This window comes from Syzygium oleosum, unplaced genomic scaffold (genome assembly GCF_021117445.2).
Source record: "Syzygium oleosum isolate NSW1041296 unplaced genomic scaffold, Sole_v2.1 Sole_v2.26, whole genome shotgun sequence".
Classification (NCBI taxonomy): domain Eukaryota; kingdom Viridiplantae; phylum Streptophyta; class Magnoliopsida; order Myrtales; family Myrtaceae; genus Syzygium; species Syzygium oleosum.
Genome location: NW_026607510.1, coordinates 4525104 through 4537683, shown reverse-complemented (window position 1 = coordinate 4537683; position 12580 = coordinate 4525104). Strand labels below are relative to the sequence as shown.

At 39.0% G+C, this 12580-nt stretch overlaps 2 protein-coding genes across 6 annotated transcripts in view; both read right to left on the bottom strand.

The window, feature by feature from the left end:
- LOC115681990 (uncharacterized) overlaps positions 1-5150 on the bottom strand; it is a 35665-nt gene extending 30515 nt beyond the window's left edge. For 4 of the 5 annotated variants that reach the window (XM_030606099.2, XM_030606100.2, XM_056303218.1 and 1 more), the window contains exons 1-2: positions 4910-5150; positions 2581-4761 (exon numbers count right to left, since the gene is read on the bottom strand). In XM_030606099.2, coding sequence (XP_030461959.2) covers positions 2581-4761; positions 4910-5084 — 2356 coding nt within the window. In that variant the 5' untranslated portion in view covers positions 5085-5150. Of the gene's footprint in view, positions 1-2064; positions 2547-2580; positions 4762-4909 lie in introns of those variants that run through there. The other variant, XM_030606101.2, reaches the window with a different exon arrangement.
- Positions 5151-5407: 257 nt separating this feature from the next.
- Positions 5408-5794, bottom strand: LOC130134995 (proline-rich receptor-like protein kinase PERK9). The gene has a single exon (XM_056303140.1). It carries the CDS (start codon positions 5792-5794, stop codon positions 5408-5410), a length of 387 nt encoding a protein of 128 aa, XP_056159115.1.
- Between the last annotated feature and the right edge of the window lie 6786 nt (positions 5795-12580).

Genomic DNA, 12580 nt, shown 5'->3' with positions numbered 1-12580 from the left:
ATGTATCATTTTCCTACAAACAACAATTGACAAATTAAGGACCACACTGTCTAACAAACAGGTTGAAGGCCTAAGAGATGCACGAGTCTTGAATTTTGTTAATTTCCTATCTACGCACTATTTCTATCTGTATGACACTAGTATAGCACATCATTAAACATCTAAAATTTTCAAGTAATATTCACAAACAAGCTTTTTGACTGTGAATGTAGTTGTTCTCATCATATCAAGATTATAATGGTTGTGTAAATGTCATATTAAAAAAAAAATAGAAGCACTGACCTTTCAAATAATTTACTCTTCATTTTCCTTTTTCGGACTGCTATTCATACATAACATGTTCAGTTTCGTTTGGTAACGGGAATTTCAAATTGTCCATATTTTATCAAATTAATGTACTAAAGTACACAATATATGTTAGATTTAATCAAATCAATCTACACATCTGATGCTTTTAAGCTAAATCCCTCCCTTCAACATGAAATCATCCAAAAGTGGATATATCACTCGTCTTCCAATGAACTTCGATTATTTTAAATATATTAGGCTCATTTGGAATTGATTTTACAACTTGTGACAGGCCAGGTCCTTGGATTTAACCAATTCACCACTTTAAAAGTTTAAATATCAGGATCTTATTCTTGACTAACAAGATAACCATGTTATACATCTACCATAATAATAAGCCACTGAAAACACCTTAAACCACCTGCAATCTGAAAATACAACTCCTGCAATATTCAATTGTTAGAAAGTCCAACCTAAAAGCTTAAGCTGATAGGTGGAGGAGACCACGCTAATATAAAGAGCATTTAGCACCCGTTGTCAATCGATGTGAGATAATAATTCAACACCTCCACTCACGTGCAAGCCGGATTACGAGCGCACATTCATGAAACGGATAGCACTGATTTTGATACCATATTAGAAAGTCCAACCCAAAATCTTAAGCTGATAAGTGGAGGAGACCACATTAATATAAATAGCATTTAGCATCCATTGTCAATCGATGTGGGATAATACTTCAATATCAATATAACACCACCCACTCCCCCGATCTACTTCATTTTTCCTTTCTTTACTTTATTTGTGTTTTAAAGGGGTGGGTAGGGTTTGCATCCTTGACACAACTCTGATTTCTCACAGGTTATTAAGTCACCAGGAATCATTTAACTTACATGAATGATAAAGAGTCATCAGGGACCAAAAAGGGGGAAACGACAGCCTCCAAAGCAAAAAGGAAAACAATGGACCTTCCAATATGACTTGCTAACATTTTCTACTTTCTGGTTTAAAAACCAGGAGCTCTCCTCCTAAGTTTACCCCTCCAATCCAGAAGGCAAAAATAAAGTGCCATTGGACCTTCTGTCTGAATTGGCAGACTTTGGTCATTAATTATTCATAGTGCTCGGATGACAATTGTGTAGCTCAAAAAGAAAATAAAACATAAAAGAGAAAAGATCCTCAGAAGAGAAAGTAAATGATGATTAAGAAGCAGCAATATCATGGTCACATCCCAGCCTATTCCTTCCGCTGTATCCAGTTCAGCTTCAGCCTACTTTTAATTGGACGAAAATATCAATGCCACATATATTTGAATAACAAGAGTGGAAGCCCAGAGCAAAACTTTTTCATTAGTAAATTACTTCGATCATTCTACAATTCTAATAATATCAAGCTTTCACGTCTCAGTGTAGTCCTGTTAAGTCGAACAATTTCAGGCTGTGAAGAAATGTTCCACATAGAAGTACCAGGTCAACTAATGTTCAAGTCAAAATAAACACAGTGCATATAAATTCAAGGCCCAAAGATATGGTTAATGCCGACAGAGAATAAAATGCCAAAACATGGTTTTCATGGCATTGGCAACTTGATATATCAACAACCAACTGAGGACAAAAGGACCCCCATTACTAGCGTGCTTCAATAAATTCGGATCTCATAGTTATTTCCAGCTAGTTTCCATTCTAGTAAAAACTTAAGAGCTCGTATCAAAGGGCGGGAAGTGGTAACACATCTGCATACATGAAGAGATATACAATTAGGGTTCTTGTGTGTACTTACGCAATGTATTTGTGAAGTTACAAAACATGCACACTGATGCTCGTGTACAAGCCTGTGCACTTATTGCATGTCCCCTTATCTATATGCTTTAGCACAACCAATGATCCTCAATGCTGATCCAATGTCATATTCACCGTCATTTGCTCCAATCTTTTGCAATATTTTTATAGGTCTCACTTTCACAATTTTCTTCAGAAAGATTTGCCACGACATAGCTAGCATTCATGTTAACAACTCCTACTGAGTAGGGTTTAACCAGTTCAACAAAGTCACAGACAAGAAGCACTTCTTCTGACATGTCCAATCACAATCAAGATGCTTATCCAAATACAATGGCCAAAGGACAGATTGCCAAATCAATAGTAGAACTAATGAAGAAAACTTGGCCAATGTCCAGACTGCAGATGCAATTACAAGGAACAACCAGCAATTGTAGATCTCACGACCAATATGAAGTAATGAAACATAATGTAGTCCTTCAAGCTGCAAGAAAATATGAAAGAGTATGAACCTCACCATTCTCTAAGCATAAGCGATCTGCCACTCTTGGGCCTTCATACAGAATGACTCTATCCAAAACATCAAGTTTCCAGGGTGACCAAAACCGATATCTTTCTTCAATTCCCAAACAATTACCAGCTTCATCTAGAGCGCCTCCATCATTACTTCTGAACTTATATCCTATAGATTTAGGAAGCATATTTGGTGAAACTGAAGTTGAGGGAAGAACTACTGAAAGACCATGCTGTGTCACCAAATACAGACATCCCTGGAAAGTGCAGCCAACTGCTTCTCCAAAGAAACCCCCTTTACTCACTTGGGGATTGAAAGGCTTGGTCTTGGTATTCATACAATGGTTGTTACAAACAACAAAATCCACTTGAAGATCACAATGCATAATTTGACAACCATCTTGCTTCAACGTGTGCTTTTTAGCTAGCCTAGTAATTCCCAGAGGAGACAAACTTATGCAGTCATCCTCTTTAAAACCATTCATGGGAAGAAAGACTGTGCGCCTGCACTTCGATTTTAAGCTTAAGCTATGAGAACTCTCATATGCTATCATTGAAGTGCCAGATCCAGTCAAAGATGAGTCATGCTGGCTTCTCATCCCACTCGAATACCAGTTCTGGCATTTCCGAAGCTCCTTACTCCCGTTGTTTCTATGTTGCATTCTTGAAACACTAGGATAAACCAACGAATGCCCTATGTCAAAACCACCAACCTCCCACCCAACTAGTATCCCCAACTGATGAATATGTGGCGGAAGCAGAGGATTCGAATAGTATTCGGCTGGTAAAAAATTGGCAGCAGATACTACATATATCACACCATTTTCATCAACTGCAGCTAATAGAGATGTGTATGAAGCAGCAACTAGCCTTGTAAACTTCTTTTTGACATTAAGATGACTGCTTTTGTGGGTCATCTCTTCAAAAGTCTCAACTGGTTTGACTTGTGGTTTACTGCCCAGGTGGATATTTTCTTGCTGAAAGGAGTTCAACTGAGAACTTACTCCACAAGCTTGCATGATATCTAAACTTCTCACGTACTCACCAGATATCGCTGCATAAAAACAGATTAAGCCAGAAGCAGCAAGGCAAACAACTAGACTATCAGAAAAGCAAAAGTCTGTCCACACACCAGGCAGGTCCATGGTTAAATGTTCCCCAAGCTTTACCGAGGAAACCCACTCAATTCCCAAACTAGCTAATCTGAGAACAACAATGAAAGTTCTGCTCCCCAATCTTTCACTGGCATCACTGCTGCTAATTGAACTATAATCTTCTGATGTTAAGACAAACCCAATCAAGTAATGCGAATTGCTGGAGAAAACTTTGGAACAACAATAGCGACAGTCAAGGCTGACACCTAAAAATTTGGATAATCTATCGGAGAGAAAATTAGGGCTGGAATTTACGGATGCATCATCAAGTGGATCAAGAATTGTTTCAGGTTGAATATCTTTGGCGTCTCCAACATATTGACCATTGGAAACAGCATCGGGAGATGAGAAATTATTGTCAAAAATGGTAAAAGAAACAACCTCAGCAGAGTAAGGATATGACAGCCCCGAAGGAAACTGGATCCAAATGTTACCATCTGATTCCACAGTTTCAACTCTGGTAAAGAAGGACCGCAACCACCTCTTTGAAAGCATGTTGCTTGATGACCCATCATTAGCAGAGCCTTTGTGAGTATCACCCGTCGTTTTTTCAATTCGCTCAGTGCAATCTCCAGAGACCTCAAGTGATGAGCTAGAAGGCTCTGTAGTTTGAGCAGTCGAAGCACAAGGGCCCCATTCCATCCACCTTCCTTCCCCAAATTTAGACTCCGGCATAAATTTAGTTCTTTCACTGGGCTTATCATGTTGACAAAAAGCATGAACCGTCACCCCCCGTCTCCCAGAAACAAAAAGAAATTCCTTGAATGGAGTATCCTGGTGATGACTATAAGTGTCACCACATGCACCCCAAGCCAGTGAAGTTACATCTGAAATAAATGGACAGCTACCATCTCCGGGAAAGCTACTACGATAAAAAAACTCAACATCGCATTCTGTTGCCTGTCCAGATGTGGATGGCAAATCATTCCCTAAGTTTGACGTATTATGTTCTGTCAAAGGTGAAGAACCATGATCCTGAGAAGTCCCATCGTCGCCACAACACTCTGAATAATTTACGATATTCGAGTTCCCTGCAGCAAACACACATCAACGTAACATAAGGCCAATTTGCATTGGAAGAAAGAACTCTAGAACCCTAATATAACAAAAGAATCACACAAAAGAATCTCTCGCCCGTACCGAGATCATAGAAACCCGAGTATTCGGTAGAGACGATACCTCTAAGCAGAGGAAGGAGCGCGGCTTCGCACTGATACGAGAGCAGCAGCAGCAGCCGCCGCGTAGGGGACATAAAAGCCTCGCGAAACTCCGACAGGTTGAGCTCGGCCCGAGACGGGCTCCATTTCTGCAGCTGCAGCACCGCCGGAGCACGACTGCCGAGGGGATACTCCATTCCCGAATTCCGCCAGCTATCAATCGGAGAGAAGAAACATTAAATGCGCCCACACCCTCACGCAAGCCAGAAGCATCACTGAAACCACTCGGCCTAATCCGCCAAAGCCCCGAGGAATCGGGCGCCGGCCGACGCGACGCAATCGCCCGACGCTCGAGGCGCGAGCGAGACAGATCTAAAGAGAACCGCAAGAGAGGCTCGCGGACGCGGGGACGAACAATCGAGCGGATGCGGGAGCGAACGGAGCAGTCGTCAAAGGCGCGGAGGAGGAGGGAGAAGAAGCCGCCCGAGCCGAAGGGGGTCCGAGGCGAAGGACGCGGCGTTCATCCAAGGCGCGAGCATAGACGGCGGCGGCGGCGGCGGAGGCGGAAGACTCCGATCGCCGGAGCGAAGGGGGCCCACTCCCTATCTCCCTCTGTCCGTCCCTCCGGCGTCCCGTCGTTCGGTTGCCGCGCCGTTCGCTCGGGGGACCGCTCGATCGATGCGGCGGGGGGCTCCGCCGATTCCGGTTTATCCGCGCGCGCAGGCGAGAGAGGAGATGCGGAGAGGGGAGCTTTCGTCGGAGGACGATCGATATCGACGGCGGAGGAAGGCGGAGGGGGGAGGAGGGAGGAGGAGGAGGAAGCTTCCGCGATTGGCCGAGGGGGGGTGGTGGTGGTGGTGTCCCGCCGGTTAACGGGAGGGGGGGGCGAGGTCGACGCGGAGGGCATTATCGTAAATCCGCCACTAACCATCGCAGTTTGTCCTCATCCGGCGAAGTTGCGTGCGTGCTTTTTCTTTTTGGGTTTTTTCCTCGGGGTGACGTCAGTCGTTTCTTTTTTTTTCCAATTTTTTTATTTTCTGAAAATCTGGAATGAAATTTTTTTTTTTCGAGGGAATTGTAAAAATTATCCGTGCGCCGCCTGCGTGTACATTTTCGCAACGCAACAAACCTGGGCTGGGAACCAATCTTCCGTCCTGATTTTGGGTTAATTTCAAAAACAAAAGCAGAAACTTTAGATTGAGAGATGTCTTCTGACTCGAACTTTTTTTTCCCGTAAAAAAGCACAAATTTTAGATCGAGGGAAAATTCTGGCCCGAACTTTTTTTTGTCCCGTAAAAAAGCACCAACTTTAGGTCAAGTGACAATTCTAGTCCCAACTTTTTTTTGTCACATAAAAAATCACAAACTTTCACAATGATCGCAAATCTGGCCTGTTGACTTTCTATATAAAGTCACCCTTGTTTGAGAAAAAAGATTATGGTGATGAGCCTAGAGAATCTCATCCAAGGCGTCTGATCAAAGAGATTCAATTTGAAGATATTTTTTACTTGCCGGTAAAATGAAGAAGACGAACAGTTTTACCGTTATTCTTCAAGTTGTGATTCAAAGAATAAGACAATGAATAGTGCTTTAAATACAGTTAGCAAGTCATGTGGATTTATTGCTAAGATGGAATAGTCAAGTTGGATAATCAATGATTTTAAGTCAATGGAGGACAGATTTGGGATTTAAGAAAAAAGTTGGTGCTTTTTTACGAGACAAAAAAAAAATTGGGGTCAGAATTGGCACTTGACCTAAAGTTTGTGCTTTGTTAGGGAACAAAAATAAGTTTGGACCAGAATTGTCCATCGACTTAAAGTTAGTGCTTTTTTATTGGACAAAAAAAAGTTCGGGCCAGAATTGTCCCTCGACCTAAAGTTAATGCTTTTTTTTTGGAATTAACCCTCCTGATTTTAGGATAAGTTTGATATTTTTTTCCATCTAAGTATTGATGAAAAATCATTAACGTATTGAAATTAGTGCAAAAACGATGGCCTAGTCGGGGATGGTATCGCTTCGTGAGAGATTTGAACCACATGAACCTGATTGGATCGGCATAATTCTCTAAGTGTAAGTTATCGATTCTTCATTCTTTATTTCATGTCGACGTGACTTTATATGGCTTCAGCATTCAAGTCAACAGATTTGGACCACATCTAGATGGACACTTGAAATATTCCGTAATACCATGGTCGGAAAATATTTTTGGAGGCCAAATTTGACGGAAAATAAAGTAGCATGACCGAAATTGGACCATTTTTACAATTTCTCCTCCCTTTTTTCCTTGGTTCAATTCCAATTGCTAAGTGGAGTTGCGACCCGCTTGGCCAGTAACAAGCCCGCCCGAACACAATCAACTCGAAGGGCAAATGGACGGGCTCGGGCAACAATTATTGCCTCTGGACTAGCTCTCCCGAACCCAGTCGATTTTACATAGGCTAGAACCCAATATGTTACGCACGCAATGCGATTAATCGTTAGAGAGCTTAGCTTATAAAAAGTCTCGATCATTTAACCATTATCGTGCATTTCCGCGCATGTAAACCGTGTTTAATTTTTTCCAATCAAGCTTATAGAACATGATTAACGAAAGCTCTTGCATAAAACTATTAGGGCAGTTTTTTTGTTCTTGAGGCGATTATCTTCACTGTTTCTCAGGCCACTTTTTACCTTTGAGCCCTTACATTCTTTTTTAAAACTCTTAATTGAGTCATTTTTATTTAAGGATGATTAGTAATTCTAAGGTGGACACCAAAATTTAAATGTTTGCTTTTATATAATAGCATGAATACTCGCGTACGTACCCATACTTCGCATGGATTTTGTCTTTTATAATTTTATGGGAAATTTCTATTTATCTACTACATTAGATTTTGGAGGGGCTACTTCCAAAAAAAAGCACTAACTTTGCCTTGAGTGATAATTTTGGTCCGAACTTTTTTTTTGTCTCAATAAAAAGCACAAATTTTTACTCGACTCCTAAATCTCGCTCACATGATGTAAAACTTTCAAATTATTAAGGTTTAAGTGAAAATTTGCAATATTTAATGAGACAAAAAAAAGTACGGGTCAAAATTATCACTCAAGACAAGGTTTGTGCTTTTTTTTTAAATTTTTGGAGGTATAGCTATGACAATAATCATACAATCTTCTATATGTGATAGAAACAATGAAAAAAATTAAAAGAAATAATGTGAAAACAATATAAATCACTATTAATATATATCATAAGTTCACTTCACGCTAATTAGATAATTTAAATGCCCTATTTTACTATATATGTAAATATAATAATGAATTTATCTTTGACTAATTTTACTTATAATTTGACGTGATTTCTTTCTTACTTCCTTTACGCAACCGATATTGCTTCATTTAGAAATAATAACAGACGTAACCCGCACTTTGCGCAGATTATATGCACAGATTTATAACATGATATGCCTATATATTAAAGCCAAAACCATAATTTGTCTAACATTTTGCTTTCCAAAATTTTCTTTGCATAAAAAGCTAAAAGTTACCCACTATTTTCTCTTCATTAACTACGTTAAGTAACCACTCAATTTACATATCTTTAATAACTAATCGACTCCAATTTTAGTCGCTTAAACATAGTCACTCGATCCTTAAAAACCCGATTCTTTCTCTTTAATTATAACCCGCCTGCGATTACACACAAGTGTAGTTGTGCCTCACCACTAATAAACAGCTAAGGATGAAGAAAAGTTCTCGTTATTGTAATGATATTATATGATGTTAATATTAATCAAACATTATCATTTTTAGCAACTTATGTAATAAAACAGTTGACGTACTATTTTGACCTATTATATTGCGTTTGTTTTTTCCTATGTCTCAAGTACACGTAATTTTACATCTATTCATATTAGCAAACGTATTTGTATACTGATATAGAATATTATGTTAATATTAAGGTGGAACACTCTTTAATACAAAATTACAATTAGAATAAGAAACAACCAAGAGAAAAGGGAGGGAAAAGGGTAGCTAATAAGTAGCAAAAAGATGGAGAGTGCAAGGAATGTAATCTTTAAAATGAGAATGATCAATTTCATACAAATTAAAGTCCTGATCAATTTCATACAAATTAAAGTCCTGTATATCAATTTTAAAGGGAAATATTAAGGAAGAATAGACGGACGTCTAGTGATATTCGGCTAACGTTGGCTTGTATTATCGCATTTAATATCATGAAAGAGAACACCTAGGACTGATAATTGTCCTATTGAACATGTATAAGAAATCCTCTCCAATCAATATGGTTTACTTGGTGTAATGTATGTTTCACTTAATAATGAGCGAAGATGCGGCGGTTACTGAGCATATCAATAAATCCAATGTGTTTGTTAGTCATTTGGGTTCATTGAAATTGACTTTCGTGGTGAGATACATACTTTCTTTCTATTAGCCTCATTGCCTCTTAATTGGAATACTGCCGTTACTGCTATTAATAATTCCTTTGGGTCAAGAAAAATAACGTTTGATGAGGTTTGCAATTTGATTCTGAGTGAAGACAGTAGTAGGAAGAATCTAGTGAACCTGTGCCTATTGCTTTCGTAGGTGAAAGTAGAAGAAGAGCTAATACTTATGCTAGCACGAGTAGTGCAAACACAAACGGATGTAGTTGGTCTAGGATGGTGGTGTTGTATGTTGGAATTGTGGCAAGAGAGGGTTTTTCACAATGGATTGTCTCAAGCTAAAATGGTAAGGGAATTAGAAATAAGTCTGCTGATGATGTTACAATTGTAGCTAAAAGTAATTCGCATAAAGCTGATCTATTGTTGTTTGTCACTAAGGATTCCTTGTTTGATAGATTGGTTGTGGATTTTTGTTGTTCATTTCACGCTATATCAAACAGTAATTAATTTACTACTTATTAGTGCACGAATAATGGTAAAGTGCGATTGAGGAACAACGCTATGTGCATTCTTATAGATGTTGGCGACGTTAGAATCAGAATGCATAATGATATTGTAAGGACGTCAACTAGAATGGGATGTCTCTGAGTTGAAGAAGAGACTGATTTCCTAGAGTGCATTGGATTCAGCCAGGTATCGATATACTTCAAAAAGTGGAGTTCTAGAAGTTTTTTGAGGTACCCTAATGATAATGGAAGGAATCAAGCACAATGATATATCTGAGTTTCAAAGGGAAAATAATGGATTACGTCAAGGAGATGTTGGTGCGTCTCTTCGATAGCTTGAATTGTGGCATATGCCATTGGGATCCTTTAACAAGAGAAGCGTGAAGGTTTTAAGTGAAAAAAATCGGTTGTGTAGTTACGTGGCTGAGGAATTGAATGTATGCAAGTGATGTGACTTAGGCAAACGACAAAAAATACAATTCAATATGACTATCAGAGAAACCAAAGAATCTGCTGAATTAATTCACTTTGATGTTCACAAGCAATTATGGTTTCCTTTGAAGAAAAGTGTCAAGTTTATGCTAACAATTGTGGAAGACTACTCTAAAAAGTCTTGGGCGCTTGTGCTAAGGCTGATGTTGTTGATAGGATCCGGCAATTGAGAGCTTTGATTAAGCATGGAGTTCTACTTGGAGCTGTTAAACAAATTCTACATAAAACAAGGCATGGTGAGACACTGCACTAGTACTAGTGAACCGCAACATTACAGAGTTCATGAGCAGAATATTACTAGAGACGGCCTATAAAATGCTCTCTAATGCTGTTATGGTTAGAAAATTCCCATCGAATGCGCTTAGTACAATGAGCTACCTAATGTATAGATCCCCATTGATTGTGATTGGATGTCAGACTCTTAAGGAAATGTGGTCAAGTAACGCTGCTGATTATTTTGTTCTAATCTTATTTGGCTGTCCATGCAATGTTCGAGTGAGTGATGGTAAGCTCGATAGGAGGGCAAGAAAATGCATATTCGAAAGCTAAATATAAGGAGAGCAGGACTATCGCTTGTGGTGCCCGAAATTAAATTTTCCTATTTTCAGCAAAGAAGTTACATTTGATAAATCTCCAATTATTTAGATAAGAGTGATTGTAGCAATGTTTATATAAATCTGGACGATCTTCGGCTCAAGATGGCTAGCAACCAGAAACTCCAGTGGTTGCGGTTACTTGCATTGTAATTAACACATACGATACTTGTAGTGAAGTGGAGCCAATAAAGCCAACGGTTGTTGTAGCTGCCGAGTTTAATGAGGTACATGTTCCATATTTTGACAATGTGGATACAACAATAGTTATGCTTTATCTGTGTTAGATGAGATTTTGTTTGTGAATCGTTGTGGACCTGTTAAAGACGCATGCAAAGTTGGCGTTTGATGAGATCCATGATTATGAGAAGTTGAAACGGCTTGGACTTGAAAAATCTTTGTGACGATTGAGCCATGAGGGACTGTGGGAAGGTAGCAGTGATTAGGTTCGGTGAAGTAATTATGACTTCGCTTGAACATCCGGTCAAGGTACAGATTGTTAGATATATATGGAGTTTGAGCCCATAAAGGAAACCCATCCAAGAAGATTTCCTAGTTTAAGTTGATTTCCTAATTTGAGTAGATTTTCTATTTGGATCCAAGTTTTTTTTATATAAGAAGTGAGTCTTCTTTGTGAAGAGTATCCAAGAAAAGCTTTTAGCCGTAACAATCAATTGTGTGATGTACTCACGAATTACATCTGGAGTGTTTGAAGCTGTGAAAATCCGGTGTTAAAATTTTGCGTAATTCCTTTGTGAGATTGAGAGATTGTTTTACAAGAAAATATGAGGGCTACACAGTATGACTTATTGAGTATAATTGGGGCTGGGAAACACCAAAAGTATTTAAGTGACTCGATTATGACTATAATCCTTATTGTATCGCTTGATCTATAGTGAAATCTTATTTTATTATCCCCATGGGGTAAGTCTTAACAATCAAATCACGTAAATCTTGTATCCGATTTATTTCCGTGTTATGTTGATTTTTATTACTATATCGCTTGTTTTTCGTAATAGTATCTTAGAGGTGTACTTCTGCTCAAGCCGTTTGCACTGTATGGGAAATGAACTATCTTAAAGATAGCTTCTTGGAAGTGCCTCGTCTCAATCGGATTCTTCTATAATTTCCTCTTCCGATTTTGTTCGGCTTGAACTTGTGACCTTTATTCCCCGATGATATGAACACAGAAAGAGTTCCTAAGCAAAAATGGTGGATCGAGAGCCTATTTATACCCAATTTTCAGGCAGAAGAGAATCCTCCGTAGCAACAAAGTCTTTGCCGCGACAGCTGACTCTCTACTGCAGCAGCTGTTTCACAGCCATGGCGTTTGTTTCTTAGTGTCGCGGGTGACCGTTTCACTACCACAGCATGAAAGAGGAATTCATTTAAGCAAGAGCTTTTACGTGCAAACTACCTTAACCACAGTTGTGCTTGATATGATTTACTTGTCCCTAGTTTGGCTTGAGTTTGTTACGCTTGATAGAGTTGGAATTAAGTTTCAAACGAAGGGGATCTCGAGGTCAAATCTTGGTCAACGACGATAAACTTACGCAAAAAAAAAAAAGAGGTGCCTATAGTTGGTAAGTAACTTCCACAAATGTTGGCAAGTTGGAAAAACAGTTGATAACTAGCGGAAATGATGTTGGCAATCTGTAATTAGAGTTGCTAATTTCGAATTAGTTGGTATTTTCATTGGTGAAAAATTTAGCAAATAACT

Bases quoted from the DNA above. Each gene is read 5' to 3' on its own strand.
- LOC130134995 (XM_056303140.1), bottom strand. From the start codon at position 5,794: ATGCCCTCCGCGTCGACCTCGCCCCCCCCTCCCGTTAACCGGCGGGAC.